At 46.7% G+C, this 20,825-nt stretch overlaps 2 protein-coding genes and 1 pseudogene across 2 annotated transcripts in view; 2 read left to right on the top strand and 1 right to left on the bottom strand.

Moving 5' to 3' along the window:
- The window catches only part of LOC142461297 (vitamin K-dependent gamma-carboxylase-like), a 64,570-nt gene that overhangs the window by 7,607 nt on the left and 36,138 nt on the right, over positions 1-20,825 (top strand). The gene's annotated exons all lie outside the window — the stretch shown is intronic.
- On the bottom strand, positions 5,886-15,549 carry LOC142461549 (ubiquitin-fold modifier 1-like). The gene is made up of 4 exons (XM_075563547.1): positions 15,482-15,549; positions 15,272-15,330; positions 6,743-6,764; positions 5,886-6,556 (listed from the first exon to the last, which is right to left on the bottom strand). The coding sequence occupies exons 1-4, from the start codon at positions 15,547-15,549 to the stop codon at positions 6,352-6,354; spliced, it is 354 nt and encodes a 117-aa protein (XP_075419662.1). The 3' UTR covers positions 5,886-6,351.
- LOC142460736 (small ribosomal subunit protein eS12-like) lies at positions 16,589-16,987 on the top strand (annotated as a pseudogene).

Here is a 20,825-nt window from a genome sequence, read left to right as displayed (position 1 = left end):
CCTTTGTCGGTTACTGTAGTGGTTTTTCCACCACTTGCTCAACAAATACCAAACTTGTCAGTCCCCTGAGATTTCCAAATGCCAAAAGCTCATCGAGACCATGGAACACTTGTTTTCTTTAATATCCTAGACCATAGCCAAATACCACACTTAAGGGTTCCTGGTTAGCCTAATGCATGGAGCACGAATTTAGGTTTTCAATATTAGCTGACGCTTCAACAAAGGGAATTAAAACATATTCCTATGCTTCTAGAGTTAATATGCACCACACCCACACCCTGAGTGTTTTCACTAGCAAAGGACTTCACCATCTTTACCTGACAATGACTCCAGGGCGGAGGTCAAAGTTCTTCACAATGTCTAACAGCTCTCTCTCACTCTTCTGAGAGGTGCCATAATGGAAAATGGAAATCGACACTGGCTGAGAAACCCCAATAACATAAGAGACCTAGAAGAATTCAGATGTCACAGACCCACACACACTGCTGCAATAAGACGTATTATCCCCCTCCGCTGCTACCCTTACATGACATTCAACCCCCTGATGACAGAGCAGAACACATACCTGCACGAGAACTCTTCTGCACAGACCTCCTTTCACGAGGGATTTTGCCACCCAACGGGCAGTATAAGCAGCCGAGCGGTCCACCTTGGTATAATCCTTTCCAGAAAAGGCTCCTCCTCCATGAGCTCCCCAGCCTCCATAAGTGTCCACAATGATCTTCCGGCCAGTCAAACCAGCATCACCCTGAACATTGCAGAATTAAGTCATTTTAGGTATAATCATTGGCATCAGATGGTTCTAGATGAAGTTGCTAAATGCTCATTGTATGTCACTGAGCAAGTTGGCCTCAAGAATGGCGATGTGGACTTCAGAAGGCTGAGGACCTTAGTGGTCCGGACATGATGGATTGTGATATTAGCTGTCAGCCCCCAAGAGATTCCTAAAACTCCAATGGCCCGCTAGAGGGTGCTGCACTGCGTCATGCCAGCCTTGGAAACTGGGACATCAAACCGTGCAGGTTGAAGGTTTGGGGCCCTGATCGAATAGGACAAGGCCTACAGAGCAGTCTTAGCTCTTACTGATGATCAGTGTTTTCCTAAGGTGCCACGTCCCCAGCCAGCCCTGGTTTGGACGAGAGCTATAAAGAACTGCACAGGGGGGCCATCTGGGGACAAGAGAAGCCTGAAGGCATGGCCACTAGCTTTACCTGGTAGTTGGTGACAGACCGTCCACCACTGGGTCAGGCTGCGCCAAGCACCACCTGATGCATTTCACGCAACTAATGGGGGAAATCAGCTCTTTGCTAACAAACCAAACCAGATTGATTCTGGCTTGAAAGGGTTTCTCACGATTGAAGCACAAACCTTCCACCTTTCTCCTGCCTCAGTTACTTGATCCCACAAACTACACGCTCCCATGCCACCGAGTCATTGGGGAGACCCTAGAGGACAGTGGTTCTCAACCTTCTAATACAGTTCCTCCAGTTGTGGTGACCCCCTCAGAACGGTCACTTTGCTACTCTTATGGGTCTGGTGACCCCTGTGAAAGGGTCATTTGACCCCCAAAGAGGTCACAACCCAGAGGTGGAGAACACTTTTATAGGACAAGATAGCGCTGCCCTGTGGGTTTCTGGAACCTTCTTTACTGCCTCATTATTTGTGTGGCGTGGCAGAGGCTCAAAGTCACTTTGGGTGAGTCTTCTCGCCCACGGTGCCACCAGCACCCATCCGTCTGTGAGGAGAAGCAGAGAGGCTCCCTCTGCCTCAGGGAGGTTTGCAGGTAGTGAGAACTGCAGGGAACGCACGAAGGCTTAAGAGGGCCGATGACGACAAACACCTGGCGGCAGCTAAATGGGAGAGGAACACTGTGGGTTAGGAGTTTCATTTTCTGGAGAAAAACTTGGCTGACCAGTTACCCTCGCGTTGACAAGCCTGTTAACTTGGAGAGGACCCGGACACCTCACAAAGCTGCAGCCTGCTTGCTCCTGAGGTCGGAATAGCTTTCACCAGCACTTGGATAACCCCCCTTCCAGCGAACCCCGTATTTTCAGGGGAGTGGGTTTCAGAATAACTATGGAGGTGGGGGGGGGCAGCAGCATCTTCCCATATGAAGTGTCCCAAAGAGAGGAGCTACTTTGCAGTCCAGTCAAATCTAAAGGAACTTAAGGGGCTAAGACGCTGCTGAGCCTTCTGAGAGGTCAGTCCATGAGGAAGGACAATCCAGCCCTTATGAGCTGGATGTCCTTGGGAATGGCCTTGGAAGAGTGCTCCAACTGTAAAGTGGGTCTACTGGCTGTTCAGGCGCGATGTGCCAGAGCTGGTTCTGGGCTTTACCAGTGCCCGGCACCCCGTGGGCACTGAGGAGTGAGCGGGCAGACACTACGTTCATCATGGTTCACCAGATCTCTCCCTATGTGTCATAGTCCAGGCCGACTTCAGAAACAAATCCAGGGAGACACTGAGAGAGCTTTAGTTAAAGAGCAACGACACTGAGAAAACACCCCAGCCCAGTCCGCATCAAGTCCCTAAGTCTGATATTAGTCCATATGTGCAATACCACTCTATAAATTCCTCTGCAGATTCACACACACATGCAGTGTCTCCGAATGCAGGAAGATCACAGGCCAGTGGGTCGTGTGCATCCAGTGGTGGTGGAAGTATTTCAGCACTGGGAGAGGTCTCCCCTTGGCTCCTCCAGCTCCAGGGTTCTGGCTCCATGCTCATTGCTCCATTTGTGTTTCCAACAGGAATGTGTAGCAGAGTGTGGGTCTGGGCTTCCAGTGAGATATTTATCTCCTTAGCACCTCCAAATGAGACCATCAAGCAGCGACCGGATTGACAGGTGAAACTCTATCCCTTCGCTCTCAATAGTATCATGTTGACACCAGATTATGTAACCATGTGTAGCCTTTATCCAGTTGAGGGCATGTTCACGCTGTTTCTAACTTCCTCTTGGGCCCCCAACCTTGGGTTGATGCATCTTGCCCTTCCCTTATTTCTCCGGCTCCTTGGAGCTTTCATCTCTCAATTAAAGAGCATTGGACCATAAAATTATGTATGTGAAATAAAAATATGTATGTGAAAATACTCAGAAGTTTTCTGTGCAAATGTCACTGGCTAAGACATGGTCCTTTGGCTGCCCCTGTGCCCACAGCCCATGTACTGCCTCCACTCAGCTCTGAGCGATCAGGATCAGAGTTGGACTCAGGAAGATCCCTGCTGGAAGGATCCACTTCTGGTTGACTCAGCTCTCCAGGTGGCTCGAAGAGCCTCAAGTTTGCATAAGTCACCTCCTGGGTCAGATGCTCCAGGGGAGGGCAGCCCAGGGCCAGATTTCGAAGTGAGATACAGGTCATCAAGAAACTGAAACAGAGGGGAAACCCCGCATTTCACGCTCCATTTCAACATGACAACTGCAGCTACAGCCTTCAGAGGCATCAGCCCTACCCCCAATGCTCTGCTCAGTGAGCCCACCCTCCCAGCTGAAAGGCACCCTGTTTCCTTATGCGGCCTGGCAGAGGATTATTTCAGGGCGGCAACAGCAAGCATTTGTGGGCGACACTGGCGTGCGTAGAAGGAGATAGAGCTTTCGCAGCAAGAAGCGGCCCAGGCGCTGGTGGAAGGGCGTGTTTTTCCTGAATTCAATCTTCTGGAGCCTTCTCTGGGTTCTAAGAAAAGTCTGAACCAGAGGGGTTGGCTCTGGGCCCCTGGTCACTTCCCCCTCCAGCAGGGGCTGCAGCTGTGGAGGGAGCGGCCCTGTCTCTGCCCAGAAGATGGCAAAAAGAGAACTCACTAGAAGGGGATTGCTCTCTCCCTTCCCACGCCCCTTCCACCAGCTCCACATTCATTCTCTCCAGGCGCTGTGCCCTTTTGGTACTGGCCTGCAGGCAAGTGACACAGGGAACGGAGACCAGGAGGTCTGCACCATGTCCACCCAAGGGTCCAAAATCCTGAGGAGAAGAAACACACGCTTTCTATTTTAATTTGTGTTTTATTATTCTTTATCACAAACTTTAAAGGAGACTATCTAACACCAGTTTGTTAAGGGGGACCGTTAGCTAGACTCTTTGTATTTAGTCAAGATAGTGGAGACATAAACAGTGGAATGTACACAGTTCATAATTCTGGACTATATTCTAGTTACGAGGGGACTTTAGGATGTTTGTGAAAAAATTCCACTATATTCTAATTCCTTTTTCTACGAACTTTTCGAACTCTCATTTTGCCCCCTTACACCCTTTTTCATTAGTTCTCCATCTACAAAGTGAAGAGGTTGACCTTATCAATTCTTATTTCTGTGAAAGTCATTAACCATTTGCAGAACATTTTTGCTACGTTGCTCATACAGACATATAAGGTGTGCCTATTGAGATTCCCATTAATACAGTAAGAGTAGATATGATAGATTTCTGTATAAAGTACATATTTGCACAAGATGTTATTATGCAAAACCAATGCATTTTAAACACTCCCAAACACAATGAATATAAAAAAGAACCTATAGACTGTAATTATTTAATAGCTAGATATTTAAAACATATACTTTTAAGTTTGCTACAATAAAATTTAAAGATCAACAAGAAAATATTAAATTAACTTAAGGCAAAGGATCCTACAGGTATTAACAATGCAGGCAGATTTTTCTTTTGCTACAGACAAAATGAAGAGGGGGAAAAAAAGTCTAAATTAAAATAGAGGCATGGTTGTCCATAAATCTCTGGTTAACTGAAAGCTTATTTTTATAAAACTTACAGGGCCTTAAAACATCAATTCTGTATTGTTATACACATAAAAACTTGCCCAGACAAGAGAAATGCATCTAGCACAGCAAGAATTTTCAGCGGCAACTGAGCTTCCTTTTGTGTCAAGCCTGGGAACAGAATTTGGGGTTCAAGAACAATGCCAATGTGTTTACGCTGATCCCTTTGTGTTTTCTTACAAATATTTGTTCCTCAAAGAGCTGAGGGCTTGTGACAGAGAACACACTTCTTTTGTACTTCATTCACGAACAATTTAGCATATTTACTGACAGCCTGCTATCCTGCTAGTTCTACCCAGAACAAGATAGAAGTGCCTCACCATCTATTATCACACAAAACTGGTTGTGAATCATTGTGTGCTTTCATGCCATCTTTTAAGATATGCAGACACTCAGTTCCTCAATAAGTAAACAAAATCTACCCCAAGCCATTCTTTGGATTCTCACAAGAGGAATTTTGAAATCCATCAGACCTCCGCTCTGATTTATCGAATTGCTTTGTTACTTAAGAAAATGTTATTTTGTCGATGTTCTCAGGCCTCCCCAACCAGCCCAGCCCTCTGCAGTCTTGCCCATTCACTTGCCTGGCATGCCCTCCCCGGGCCCCCCACTTTGCTACAAAGCTCCTTCACTGTCAGCCTCTGTTACTTTCCTCTTATTGGTCACTGAGGCTTCCCACCTGTCCTTCCCTAGCTTCTCAGGAGCACAGCTGACCAATTTTCACTAATTTCTTAAATGGCGGTTCTTCATTAATAGGTATTATGAAATCAAATCTGCCCCTCCAGTTAGCATTTCCTTTAGATTTCCTGTGCATTTCAGATGTTCTTACCAATAGTACCCTTTCTGAAGGATTCTGGTTTAAACGTGGTATTACAAACAATAAAGGAACACATAATTCAGCAAAGGATGCTTCTACTGTATTGCCAATTACCACCACTAAAACTACAGAATTCTGTAAGATCATAGTTACAGCCATTTGATTTGGGATCTAGACTTTTGTACTTAGTGGCTAGATTTTTAAAATCCAATTTTTGGCCTGATATCAAACTGCAATTGTACATAAATATGCAGTCTTAAAGATTAAAAAAACACCTTAAGGAATAGAAAGATAGAAAGGTTAGTCATTGGTCTCTTCTCATCAGCACAAACTATACATAATCAATACGTCCATTATGTGAGTCCCACAAGTCGGGTGCCATCAATCAAACTACTGTCCACAAACCACAAATTTCTAGCTCAGGGGCAAATCATTAAGATTGAGGATACAGTAAAGTTCACCTTTCCATATGGTTTCATATGATCAGAAGTACCTTCCAGTTATAACGTGTTTGATAATCTATTTCCTGGAAATGAACTACCTGTTCATGTTGTGAGGTAGCAGTGACAGGCTTTGTGACCCACGGTGATGGTAGTCTCATTTAGTAAGCAATCCCTCTTCATACTCAGCATGTGAGTAAAAACAGGGCTAGAAAAGTCAACTCTTATTGACTATTGGCATTTTCATAGTACTTTATAGAGCCTGATTGCAATTTCACAAAACCTCAACAAAAATGAAATTTATTCTGAAAGTGTACACCTCGAAGCTGCTATTAACAGCTTCCAACTCGATCTCTAGGAATGATTGGCAGTTCTGAGCCATGCTTTAGAAAGACATTTCCAGCAGTCTGTGTGGGATTTATTCCTATTCCATCATTGGTAACAATGGCAGTCGTTGCTGCAGGTACTTTAGCTTCTGCTGCAAACTTTAAGACTTCTGTAAAAGGGGTACTTTCAGGAACACTGAGTATGGTGCGACTGACTGTACGGTAGCCACGCCAACCCCGCCACACACGCTTTCTAAGAAGGCCATCATCACCCACCCTCCAGGAGGGACTTCCAGCTGTGATCCTTCATCACTCTTTGCAGAGAAAAGAAATGGCTTTGGTCAGCCTGTCATTGCCATCTTGGCAGGGAGGGGTGGAGAAAGAGCGATTCTGAGGCGCTGGGAGGAATGGGTCAGTGGCTACTGAGAGAATGAGTCAGTCAACGCTTCTCCTTCCGGATGGCGCCCCCTGCTGGAAACAATCAGCCATGCCCCCCAACCAGGTCCACAGGGCCATGCATCAGAGGGACAGCCTGGCAAGCAGGACAGGACAGGCTCCTCCCCCTGCTCTGTTTCCATGGCCCACCTCTGCTGGAAGCGGTCATTGATGGAGACCCAGATATCTAAGTAGATCTGGGGCTCAGTGACATTGTACTTGGGAAGCAGGTGGCTCAGGCAAGTGGCATATTGCTTCAGCATGTCTGCGTGATCCTTCCAGCGCCGGTTCTGGGTGAACACCTGCTCCAAACCACACATTAGTCCCCCATCGTGGCTCTCCACCTTGCGCCGCCAGGGCATGGAGCTCCCAGAAGGAAATGGAACATGCCTTAGCAATGAAGTTTCCATTGCTGAGCTAGTGGTGCTTAACTTCTCTATATTTTTTTAAAAAGAAATGTATTATAAGATTGTTATACCATGTAGTAGGGCAGGAGGAAAGTCAAGGGAGATGGAGGAAAGAGCTAGGAGTCAAAGGGCATCCATGGAGGTCTAGACAAAGACATGGACATACAAATATATATAGGAGGATGGGGAAATAGATCTATGTGTCTATATTTATAGGTCAAGTATTAAGGTGGCGGAAGGACCTTGGGCCTCTACTCAAACACTCTCTCAATGCATGAATACCTTCTTTTATTAAATTGGAACTCTATGATGCTCACTCTCCCGACACAACGGCTGGAGCCAAAGTGGGTGAACAAGTAAATGTGGTGAAGAAAGCTGATGGTGCCCGGCTATCAAAAGAGATAGTGACTGGGGTCTTAAAGGCTTGAAGATAAACAAGCAGCCATCTAGCTCAGAAGCAACAAAGTCCACATGGAAGAACAAACCAGCCTGTGTGATCGAGTGGTCCCAAAGGGATCAGTTACCAGGCATCAAAGAACAAAAAATCATATCATTGACTGCACACCTCCATGATAGGATCGCTGAAGACAAATGGGTGCATAAGCAAATGTGGTGAAGAAAGCTGATGGTGCCCGGCTATCAAAAGAGATAGTGTCTGGGGTCTTAAAGGCTTGAAGGTGAACAAGCGGCCATCAAGCTCAGAAGCAAAAAAGCCCACATGGAAGAAGCACACCGGCCAGTGCGATCACGAGGTGCCAAGGGACCAGGTATAAGGCATCATGCAAAAAAAAACAACAACGTATAAGTGTGTGTATATATGTGTATATGTATATATATACCATATGAAATGAAGGGGGAAGTGCAGAGTGGAGACCCAAGGCCCAAGTGTCGGCCAATGGAGATCCCCTCATAGAGGCGTTTAGGAGAGGGGATGGGTTAATTAGGGTGCGAGGTAGTACCAATGAAGAACACAGCTTTCCCCCGGATCCTGGATGCTTCCTCCCCCCAACTACCATGATCCGAATTCTACCTTGCAGGCCTGGATAGGACAGAGGCTGTACACTGGTACATATGAGGGCTGGAGGTACAGGGAATCCAGGGTGGATGATACCTTCAGGACCAAGGGTGTGAGGGACGATGCTGGGAGAGTGGAGGGTGGGTGGGTTGGAAAGGGGGAACTGATTACAAGGATCCACATGTGACCTCTTCCCTGGGAGAGGGACGGCAGAGAAGGGGGGAAGGGAGACTCCGGATAGGGCAAGATATGACAAAATAACGATGTATAAATTACCAGGGGCACATGGGGGAGGGGGGAGAGGGGAGGGAGGGGAAAAAAAAAGAGGACCTGATGCAGGGGGCTTAAGTGGAGAGCAAATGCCTTGAGAATGATTGGGGCAGGGAATGTATGGATGTGCTTTATACAATTGATGTATGTATATGTATGGATGGTGATAAGAGTTGTATGGGTCCCTAATAAAATGTAAAAAAAGAAAAGATGAGAAAAAAATGATTAGGGCAAAGACTGTACAGATGTGCTTTATACAATTGATGTATGTATATGTATGAACTGTGATAAGAATTGTATGAGCCCCTAATAAATTGTTAAAATTAAAAAAAAAATTTTCTGTGCACATAAAAAAAAACAAACAGCAAGTTCACAGTCCAGACAGCAAACATATATTTGTCACAATACATAAAAAAAAAAGATTGTTATACCATGAAATTCTCTCTCTCTCTCTCTCTCTCTCTCTCTCTCTCTCTCTCTCTCTCTCTCACACACACACACACACACACACACACACACACACACACACACCCCTCACACCTCTAACTATTTTTAAATTCATTAGCAAAAAGCTACCAGAGTCCTGCTGAGTCAGCCTCAAAGAGTTACTGAAAGAGCAGGGGAATTCTTTGATGCCGGGTCATCTGACAGGTCAAGGCTAGAATAATATCTCCCACAAACCAGCTTCATCACTCTCCCTGCAGCCAGGACCTGAGGCCAGATGCTCAGGGAGGTTCAGCCATAGGCTAGAGGCTCAGCTTCCATGTTCAGCTGGGAGAAACTAGCTCAGGCTCTGAGGTGAGTCTTGAAGCCAGCTCTTGAGTGCAAGGACATAGGATGACTTCCTGGCACCTCATCTGGGGAGGATGACCCAGGGACCCTCAGTGTGTGCTATTGAAGGAGGGGGAGGAGCATGGTCCCTCAGTGCCCTGATCACACCATTCTCCATCCTGCCCTGAGGCCCTCCCCTGAGGAGGTTAGGCTCGCCTCAGTGAGGAACTCCCCAGGGACTGGAGAAGAGCCCCCAAAACTAGTGCAAGCTGGAGGCCACGTGTGACATCCTTAAAGTCAATCACTGAAACTGGGTGTCCTTAGCACAAGCACCTTCAGTGTTAACCCAGAAATGCAGCCATCCAAGGCTTATGCCTCCTCCTCCTCCAAGGGGAACGGCCTGAGCCAGAGGCTGGGCTGTGTGCACTCTATGGACGGTAGCCATAACTAGTCAAGACCTGCTGAGCCAGGGTCCCCTGAGGACCGAGTTGTAAAGAGGGGCACAGAGCCCTCAGGCCACTGCAACAGTGCAGGGCAATGTTAAGCTCAGCCATAACATATGAGCACGGGGGTACATGTGAACATTCCACTTGGTCCAGCATCACCAATGAGCAGACCTGCGTCAAGGTCACATCAATCAATGGTCTATCTCCCAAAGGTGGGGCTGTGATCTTTGATGAAGTGCAAAGGCTATTGGCTGGCCCTCCTGCCTGATAGCCAACCCCAGAGGGATCCTGAGATCGATGCAGCAGTGCTGTTTGTGAGCACTTGGATACCCTTTGGTTCATAAAAGTGTCCGGAGTCACGCAGGCCTCTGTGCTTGCACACGGAGGGAGGATTTTTGTTTCACCTCAAGGCTCATCCCACTACCGCTTTCCGGAGAGACGCTAGGGTGTTGTGGTGCTGCCCACAGGGGGTAAGCCCTGAAGGACTGGGCCAAGGCGCTTTACATCAAAGTCCACTGGCCCAGAAGCAGGATTTGGTGCTTCTCAGGTGGGAAGGGGTCTGTAAGCTACGCGTCTCCAGGGTCCCCTCTGCCATACTTGGGACAGCTCATAGTCAGATGCAAAGATGTCGGTGAATAGTGTGCACTGCTCCTCCGAAGGTGAGGGAGAACCTGGCTGCTCAGTAGCTGGCTGCTTATCCCTCAGGGAATTAGGTAAATTATGAAGGAGCAACCTCTCAGGGAGAAAGGAAAAGGGGTGTTTGCTAATGGCTCACAGGGAAACAATGGAAGCAGTAGGTTGTGCTTGAGGGCTTAACTTCAAGCATTCAAGACAGAGCTCCTTTCTGGGCCTCTGGCCCTCCTGCCTGGTCACTGAGAGCAGGCAGTAGGAAGAGATTCAAGGACCCACAGGTAATACCTGGCCGATTTTTATGTGCATTTCCATAAATCAGCCCTCGATGGGAAAAGAACTGGTTAAGAGGTTTATGACTTTTTGTTTCAGTGATCTTTCCCCACATCATCTAACGAGAGGGTGTAGGGGATTCAAAGAAATTCTTGGAAAATTTTGTCGTCTCTCAGTAACAATTTTCCGTGAACATTTGGAAGTGCCCTCTAGAACTTAAGGCAGAGTGCCAGTTGATTGATAATGAGCACCGAAATTGCCAGCTGGAACAAAATGCAGGTACAAGCTGGTCGGTGCATTGTCTCCCAGCAGAAAAGTCTTTACAGGAAGCCAGAAAATAATTCGGTTATTCAGAGCAAGGCCATTCACTAAATTCATTGAGGAGCTCCTTAAGTCCTGCTTGCTGCCATTTGCAGCTAACTCCACAGCGGAGTGTCTCCACGGAGGAGATGAGAATCAGCTGTAGGCATTATTCGGCTTCTCACAAAGATAAACTGAGAGGAGGAGAAGGAGGCGATTCACAGGGCTGAGAATGAGGCTAGTGAAGTTTCGCCCAGGATAGGAAAAGAGAAGATTATATGCAAACTTAGAGTGCCTGCTTTCGGGCGGATTGAACTGGATGGAATGGCCCGTTGGCATGGGGTTGGGTATTTGCCACATGCAGGGCCGGATAAAGTCAACAGCATCTGGGTTCTGTTCATTGTTGAGCCACAGATGATTCCTGGTCTGTCTCTGGGAAGTTTCCATTCCCAGGCAGGGTAGGGTATTCACCCTCCAAACGTCCTTGACCTGACCAGCGTGCGGCCTTACATTCTGGCCTTTTGGTTATAATATGTGCGCCGTGCTCAGTGTAGGTACTTCCTGCTGGCAGGCGGTGAAGAGGAGTATAGACCTGGTCAGCAGAAAGTATGGGTGAAGCAAGAGCTGGTTAACTGCAATGTTGGTCATCTCTTGAAGGCGGCCTTGTAGAAACTTAAAGAAACAGGGAGCTAAAAGGGCTAAGAGAGAAATTACAGTAAGAGGGCCCACGAGGGGCGTTTGATCCCCATGCCATTAATAGCGACTGCCACCACCCAAAGGCACTTTCATGTGGTTTCCTAAACCGCTGGACATTCTTGCCTAACTTGTTCAGGGTTTGCATAGTTTGCTCAACCAAAGCAGATTCCTTGATGTCCTAGCAGCACTCCTCTTGACCAAATAGGCAGGCTTCCCCCTTTTCTGCTGTAGCAGGTTTAGTGCTCATCTGTTCTGCAGGGCAACACGCTACAGAGGTGAATTGCCGTTGAAGTGAGGCTAAGGAGGTGGAAGTCTTTACTGCAAGGTGCGAGGGATTTGCAAAAGGTTGAGCTTCAACAAAACTATGACCCAAGCCACAGCTCGCCCGGCTTACAGCTATGAAGGATGAGACCAAGGACACCGCAAGTATAATGGGCAAAAAGACTGCTCTCTTTTCTCTTTTATTCTTGGGAAGGGGAATAACAGGACTTCCAACTCAGCTTGCCCGCACAGCCTGAGCTGGGGACTACAGTAGTTGGAATAAAAAGGGCAAGAGAGGAACCACTGATACACTACCTTGGATGACATTTCTTTTGTTGTTTTTCTTGTGGCTGTTAGATGCCTTCAAATGGATACCTGTCGGGGAATAGCCACCAAAACCCAATGAGTCTGAGGGGAGGCTGTGGACCTGAAGGGTAAATTAAAGAAGCAGCAGACAAGGCTTGCAAGGGTTCACCTCTTCCGTGATGACCAGGACCAGAGAGGGAGTAATGAACTCCCTTTACAGGCTCATATGAAGTAGGGCTAGCAAACCACGTCATACACTAATGTAACAGGAAGGCGATGTATGAGAAGCAGACACATGACAGGCAGGGGACAAGCTAGGGGGATACATGTGACAGGAAGGTTACTACAGAAAAAGATGGGTAGGTTTTAGAGTTGATATGGCAGCCCAACCTTGGTCCTCTCTGAACTGGCTCGACTTTAAGTGTCCCTGAGCTCTTGTCCAGGGAACAATCTATGATCCTGATCAGCAGGGAGTGGGCTCTCCTGAGGCTGGGGTGATCCTGATCCTCTTGATGACAGACCAACTCCAGGCCCTTAGCTTCAAGCTGTTCACCTTCAGTAGAACAGTAGCATCCATGGGCTTGCAAGCAGCGCCCAAAATGGGCATTACTAAAAAAGGGAACAGATAAAATATTGGCATTATGCTGGGGGACGTGGTGAGGAACAACTAGTACTGAGGAGAACGTGACTGGGATGCGTCTCCCACTCACGAGCGTGGAGGCCCCCTCCGCCAGAATCTGCCTGTGAGACTCCTTAAATAGGACAGGAAAGAATTGGTCCTCCTGCACACCGTGCCGGTCTTCCGTTTCCCACAGATGCCGACTGCTGCTCACGGAGACCGCACGTCCAGGCGAAGGAAGCACTGCCCGGTCCGGCACCAGCCTCCCACGGTTGTGCTTCCCTCCATCTTTGAGCCACTGTGTCTATCCATCTCCCTAAGGGCCGCCTCCTCTTCTCTGACTCTCTCCTTTGTGGTTGTATTTGTTGTTGTTGCTGTTAGGTCCCAACAAGTGGATTCCAACTCACAGCAACCCACAGCCAGCAGAGGAACACATGCCTGGTCCTGCGCCATCCTCACAGTTGCTCTGTGTGTGAGTCCATCGAGGCACCACTGCGTCAATCCTTCCCAAAGGCCTTCCTCCCTTTTGCTGCCCCGCTCCCTTACCACTCATGATGTCCTTCCCCGGACTGGTCTCCTCACATCGCCATTGTCTCCTCGGACACCTCTCCTCATCTTCTCTTTCTCTCCTGTCTCTTTCATGAACGTTTGTTTCTTTGCGTAAGGTCTTCTTGATGTTAGCCCACAGCTCGCCCGGGCTTCTGTCCTTACTGCTCAACGCCTCACATATGTTCCTGAGATGGTCTCAACTCCGATGGGACGTGCTCAGGGTAGTGTTTTGGCCCTTGTGGACCTGTTTTTATTTTCTTCAGGTTCAACCTGAGGCACCAAGGACCTAAAAAGGGGGTGATTTCATTGACACCCTCTACTCAAATCAGGTCTTAATCCCCCCCTAATCTTGCCCATTGGCATAGTAGAGAATGCCCTCTAACACGGGCTTCAAGTCCAGAATTGAAATCCATCAGAATTATAGTCCATCAGAGAAGGGACTGTGGCGAGGAGGGTCATATTAACTATGACTCAAAATATTTCCATATTTAGATTTTTTAACAATGCTGACATCAATGCATATGGCTATATTTCCATATTAAATGCTAACAGTTCTGTTGAGTAGATTGCTGAAAGTAGGACTGCAGCCTCTGAGGGGATGTGCATTTAATTTGATGAGGCATATCAGTAAGGGTTCTCGATAGCTGGCAATGCATTGTTGAGCTTCATAGTTACAGTGTGTGTGTAATGATAGGGGGGGCCTGGGGGAGAGGCCTCTAAACTTTCTCTAAACCGAGGAAGGGATGAGCCATGAACTACCAGCAGCTGCATTTCCTTACAGCCCCGGGCCACAGCGAGTGAATTTGCAGAGGCTTGTTCTTTCGTTCGTTTAGTGACTTTTCCTGTAACTTGGGTGAAGGTTTGCCCCGCAGATCATCAGTATTACATTCAGGAACTCATGTGTATTTTGTTCATCTCAGTCCATGCAATTCCCTCAGTGCACCCTCACTTTTCCCGTATTCTCTCCATGTGTCCTGTTCCCATTCCTCTTTCTTTCCTAACCCTCCTGAACTTGGTCTTCGGGTAAATGCTTCCCTTTTCATCTTCCATGGTTGGTTATGGTAAGGAGTGTGTACCTCAGTAGTGTTATCCTTCCTCTTATAGACGGACCTGCTCATTGTTCAATTGGAAATAGGGCCACAGGGATGAGGTCAGTTCCAGAAGATGTTGCAGATCTTGAGCAATTTTATCCACCACAGGCTTGTGCAGCATGCATAATCTAGTGTCAATTTGAGAGGATGTGAAGTGAAGGGGTGGAGTCTAGCCTGTCAGTCAAGATATAGCCAATGAGACCGTTGTGGGCATGGCCTTCCCCTGAGGATTCTGGGAAATCTCTTGGATTTCTTCCTTGGAGGCAGAAGACACACTCTCACTCTGCTCACTCCCTTTGAGAGACAATACTGACAAGGTAGATTCCCTGTGAAACATTCCTGAGGAGAAGCCGCACAGACCTATCCTGATGCAGCTCTGGTGAAGCCACGTGGAGATCCCTGCCAGTGCTCAGATGCTGACGATGCCACTGGATCCAAAAATTTTCTACCCACTGTCCAGTCTGCATTCAGCGTCACTGCATGTTTTGTGTAAGTCAGAAGAGGACGTTATAGATTGGTTTAGGCCATATGGGCTAATAAAGGACTTACGGGCTTGGACTGAGCTGGGTTGGGATGCTTTCTTAATCTACAATTACCCTTTAGATACAACTCTTTCTTATACACCTATGACTTTCTATGGATTTATTTCTCCAGACTAACAAATGCAGTAAAGGCCACTTCCTGGCCAGGTCAACAATCACCTGCTAGGAGAGCACACAGGGGCATTCACCAGGATGTGTTGTACCTGACGGAAAGGTGAAGGGCCACACAAAACAACTATCATGATCACACACTTCCTGTGTTCCTGGGTGGTGCTCAACCCAAACCAAACCCAGTGCCGTCTTGCTGATTCCAACTCATAGTGACCTTGTAGGACAAAAGAGAATGGCCCTTGTGAGTTCCCAAGATCCTAGCTCTGTAGGGAAGTAGGAAAGCTCACCTTTCTACTGAGAAGCGTCTGGCCGTTTCCAATGCTGACGTCAAAGTCAGCAGCCCAGTGCTAACACACTCCTCCACCATGGTGACGTGGGCAGTGCTTAAGCCCAACTGCATCAGACGTGCATGACCTCATGGTCAGCTGGTGTTCTTGGTTCTCAGGCTGAGAGGCCATCTGCACATTGCTGCTAGAAGTCATGTCACTAATATTTTAGACACCAGCAAGGTTACCCAAGCTACACAGGATTCAGCAGGGCTTCCAGACTAAGAGCAGTCCATGAAGAAGGAATAGGCTGTCCACTCTAGGACTTAGGCACTGAAAGTCTCATGGGTTGCAGCAGAATATTACGAAATATAGTGCCAGGAGATGAGCCCCTCAGTTTGGAAGCCGCTCAAACTACACTGGGAAACTAGCTGCCTTCTCATATAGAATTGACCATAATGATGTAGATGAAGTAGAACTTTGAGACCTTCCTTTGCTGAGGATGCATGACTGAAAAGCAGAGGAAACAGCTGCGAAAATCCACTAAAACTTGGAACCTGGAAATATGACCCTAAAAATGTGGAGTCTTCAAAAATGAAATGGAACGCACAATGATTGATCTCTTAGGCATTAGTGAGCTGCACTGGACCACCACTATTGGCCATTTTGAAGCAGTCACATGGTTTACAAAGCTGGGATAACACATTCAAGAGACATGGTGTCAAATTCAGCGTCACAAAGGACATTCAAGTTCTAAGTTGAGTACAATGGTGTCTGTGATAGGACAATATCTATACGAGTGTAAGGAAATTCAGTCTATATAAGCATTATTCACATCGACACACGAACCCAACAGCTAGTCATGAAGAGATGGAAGAGTTCTACCAAAGTCTTCAGTCAGAAATTGATGGAAGGTGCCATCAAGATGCATTGATAACTATTGGCATTTGCAATGCAAATTAGTAAATGAAGAGGAAGGAAGAGTAATTGGAAACTATAGGCTTGGTGATGGAAACATAGCTGAAGATCACATTGCAGAAGCTTGCAAATCAGCAACTGGTTCAGAGCAAATACTTTCATCAATGATGCAAAGGCGACTATGCACATGCAATTCCCCACATGGAGTCAATAAACTCAAATCGACATCTGTGGGGGGGATGCTGGAGGAGCTCCAGAGAAGCCGCTGAGACCAGATGAGCAGCCCTGTCCCCGCCGAGCTGGTGTTCAAGATTCGGTCCCACCCATAACAACCGTCATGGCCGAGGAAGGCACTGCTGCGGGAGGTGTAATGGACGTCAACACTGCGCTACAAGAGGTGCTGAAGACCGCCCTCCTGCACGACGGCCTAGCACGTGGAGTCCGCGCAGCTGCCAAAGCCTGAGACAAGCACCAAGCTCATCTTTGTGTGCTTGCATCCAACTGTGATGAGCCGATGCATGTCAAGCTGGTGGAGGCCCTGTGTGCTGAACACCAGACCAACCTCGTTAAGGTTGATGACAGCAAGAAACTAGGAGAGTGGGTGGGCCTCTGCAAAACTGATAGAGAAGGAAAACCCCGGAAAGTGGTTGGTTGCAGTTGTGTGGTTGTTAAGGATTGTGGCAAAGAATCTCAAGCCAAGGATGTTATTGAAAAATACTTTAAATGCAAAAAATGAGCAAATAAAACTTTGCTAATTGTTAAAAAAAAAAAAAGACCAGATGAGCAGCTGTCTGTGGAACAGACCACCAATTGCTCACATATCAGTTCAAGATAATGCGGAGGAAAATGAAAACAAATGCACATGAGCCAAATACGACTAAGAGTCTAACCCACCTAAATTTCAAGAACACATAGAGAGCATATTTGTGCATGGAACACTAAGTACAGAAGACCTGATGGGCTATGGAAGGACATGAAGACCGACTTTCATGTAGAAAGCAGTAGGTTATTAAAAAGACAAGAAAGAAAGAAAAGATCAAAGTGGACATCAGAGGAGAGTCTGAAACTAGATCTTCGTTGCAGGGCACCTGGCTAAAGCAAAGGGAAGAAAGAAGTGATACACTCAAAGAGCTGAATAGAAAATTTCAAAGGAGGGAGGCAGGGTTGGGGAGGGAGAAAATGAGCTGATACCATTGGGCTCAAGGAGAAAGAAAATGTTTTGAAAATGATGATGGTAACATATGTACAAATGTGGTTGATACAATAGATGTATGCATGGACCACAATAAGATCTGTACAAGTGCCCAATAAAATGACTAAAAAGGACAAAAAATTTGAAATGGTAATCGGAGAAGACAAAAACATATATTACAGTGAAATGTGAAAAGCCTCGTCAGAATACCTTTATTTATTTATATCTACCTTCACCTCAAAGAACTCAAGAAAAATAATTAAGCCTTGAGTTACTATTGTGATCGTTTCTGTGAGTAAAAAAAGAAGCTGGGAAAAATACACTGTATCACTGTACTAAAATGAATGAGTTGATGACCTTTGACCATTTCAGGAAGTAACGTATGAACATGAACCAATGAAGCTGAAGGAAGAAGTTGAAGCTGCACTGAAAGCATGTGCCAAAAGGAAGTCTCCAGCAACTGATGAAATACCAATAGAAATATTTCCACAAGCCTCTGAAGCACAGGAAGCACTCATTGATCTCTGTGAGGAAATTTCTAAAACAGCTCCTTGGGAAAGTGACTGGAAGAGAACCAGTTTTGTGCACATTCCACAGAAAGGCAACCCAAAATAACGCCCAAGCTAGAGAACCACATCATTAATCCCACATGCAAGTGAACTTTTGCTGAAGATCGTCCATCGACAGTTGCGATAATACTCGTTCAGTGACAGGGAACAGCCAGAGATTCAGGCCGGATTCAGAAGAGGATGAGAAACGGGAGACATCAATGCTCATGTCAGATGGATCTTGGCTGAAAGCAGAGAATAGCAGTGTGCTAGTCCGGGTACTTTAGAGAAACAAATCCACAAAAACTCATGCATAAGGGAGAGTTTTATATAAAGGTTAAGTGTGCATCAAGAAAACATCCCAACGCAGTGCTACCCAATCCCACAAGTCCAACACTAACCCATTAACCCATATGTCCAACACCGTGTTGGACAGGGTTCTCTAGAGAGACAAACTAGATTGCTAGTAATTATGTATAAATATATTTATAAAGATAGATATATATAATACAAGAAATGAACCATTAAATTATATACAGATAGACAATACAAGAGATTAACAGTTAAATGGTAAAGCAGTGAGACACTAGCAGTCCTTTAAGGCTTGAGAGCCGTCAGTTGCCAGTCCCCTTCTGTAGAGAGAGCTGGGTTATATATCCCCAGGCAGCAAACAGCAAGGCAAGTCAGCAACTGTCACCAATTGTTGGTCCCCAGCTCCAGAGACGAACATTCCAATCCTGTGGGATTAAAGGGACCTCAATTTACAGCGACACAGTCCACAGGCTAGGCATCCCACAGGTAGTGTATCCCTTTAAATTGAGGCACAGAACAAGCAAGGCAAGGCTCACGAAGCCATTTATCCCTCTGCCCTTCAATTAATCCTACTTGTGTTTATCGGCCAGGCTGGCACAATAAACTATCGCAAACACCAATCCACAAATTCTCCCTCCATCTCACAAAACAGATGCAATGATGCCAACTGCAAGTGGAAAGTCGAGTGAGTGAATGTGTAAGCATCTCAGCACTGGCAGGGTTCTCCACATGGCTGCGCCGGCATCCAGGGATGCATCGGGGAAGGTCTATGGTGCTTCTCCTTGGGAATGTCTTGCAGGAAGTCAGCCTTGCAAACTGAATCAGGGAACTGCTAAGGCAGCTGCACCCTGGTACAACCATCAGAAAGCAAGTGACCCGAGAACTGGAAAGGCCAGACTCATCCAGCCTTTATCCCTCTGCCCTTCAATTAACCCCACATGTGTTTATAGGCCAGGTTGGCACAATAAACTAACTGCCTCAACTAGAAAGATGCTCACTTGTGTTGTTCTATTGACTCTGCTAAGGCATTCGACTGTGTGGATCATCACATTTCGATAGCTTTTGAGAAGAACGTGAATCCCAGAATACTTCATTGGGCTCATGGGGAACCTGTACCTGGATCAAGAGGCAGATGTACAAGGAGAACAAGCGAACACTGCATGATCAACAAATCAAGAAAGGTGTGGGTCAGGATTGTATCCTCTGACCATATTTACTTAATCTGTGTGCTGAGCAAGTCCCCAGAGACGCTGGAGTATGTGAAGAAGGATGTGGCATCAGGACTGGAGGAAGGCTTATTAAGCACCTGCGATGTGCAAATGACACCGACTTGCTGGTCGAAAGTGAGGAGGACCAAAGTCACTTGCGGATGAAGATCATGGGTTGCCACCGTCAGTGTGGATTACAACTCAAGGTCAAGAGGACCGAAATCCTCACAACTGGACCAATAGGTAACATCATGATAAATGGAGGAAAGATGGAAGTTGTCAAGGATTTTGTCTTGCTGAGATCCACGATCAGTGTCCAGGGAAGCAGAAGGCAGGAGATCAAAAGATGAGTGGCATTTGGTACTGTGCTGCACAAGACCCATTTGAAGTGTCGGAAAGCAAGGATGTTACTTTGAGGACTACAGTGCGCCTCACCTAAGCCATGCTATTTTCAATGCCTCCTATGCTTGAGAATGTTGTACGTTGAATGAGAAGGACTGAAAAAGAATGGATGTTCTTGAATTGAAGCCTGGAGAATATTGAAAGGACCATAGACTGCCAAAGGGTAAACTGATCTCTCTTGGAAGGACAGTCCGAATGCTTCTTAGAGGCAAGGGTGGGGGGATACTTCATCTTATATACTTGGGACATGTTGAGCGGAAAGACCAGTTCCTGGCGAAGGACAGCATGTTTAGCAAGTGGAAGGGCAGAGAAAAAGCAGAAGGCCCCCGGCAAGATGGATTGACGCAGTGTCAGTGAGAGTGGATCGGGCTTAGGAACACTTGTGAGGATGGAACTGGACCAGTTCTTCCGTCTGTTGTGCAGAAGTTTGCTCGGGGTGCAAACTGACCTGAGGCCCCTCACAACAACAACTAAATCCTCAAGATAAAATATGCGATTCACAATCCAGCAAGATCATCATCACTTGCAAGCTGGTTAGAAATGCAGGCTGTAAATAAAATGCATATTCTAACAAACCCTGAGGTAATTGTATTCATATTGAGAACCAACTGCTGGTAGCAAAGGCATCCTTGGACCTTACCCCTGGTCTGACAGGTACTTCCTTCCTCTGTCAGCTCCTTAATTGAAGTGTGGTCTTAGACGGACAGAGATCAGGTTGTTTCATTGAATTATGGTTGATTACATGCTGGGGCGAGTGGGCATGGTGTTCTAACATACTCTCCTTAGGCTGTACTTAGGGCAAGGACCTGAGCACAAAGCTTTCGTTTGGTGTACAGCTCACGTGATGTATGTGTGCTTCCAGGTGACTGTGCAGTACATGCAGGATGGAGATGCTGTGCTGCCCATCAGAGT

This window comes from Tenrec ecaudatus, chromosome 11 (assembly GCF_050624435.1).
Source record: "Tenrec ecaudatus isolate mTenEca1 chromosome 11, mTenEca1.hap1, whole genome shotgun sequence".
NCBI lineage: Eukaryota > Metazoa > Chordata > Mammalia > Afrosoricida > Tenrecidae > Tenrec > Tenrec ecaudatus.
This window is presented reverse-complemented; position numbering and strand designations above follow the sequence as displayed.

What these genes read in the sequence shown, in the direction of transcription:
- LOC142461549 (XM_075563547.1), bottom strand. Translation starts at nt 15,549, where the DNA reads ATGACTTCTAGCAGCAATGTGCAGATGGCCTCTCAGCCTGAGAACCAA. An exon ending in GAACACCAGCTGACCATGAG is followed by an intron (nt 15,331 to 15,481) that starts GTCATGCACGTC and finishes ACTTCCCTACAG; the next exon opens with AGCTAGGATCTTGGGAACTC. An exon ending in GTCCTACAAGGTCACTATGA is followed by an intron (nt 6,765 to 15,271) that starts GTTGGAATCAGC and finishes TTCTCTCAGTAG; the next exon opens with CCACTGACCCATTCCTCCCA.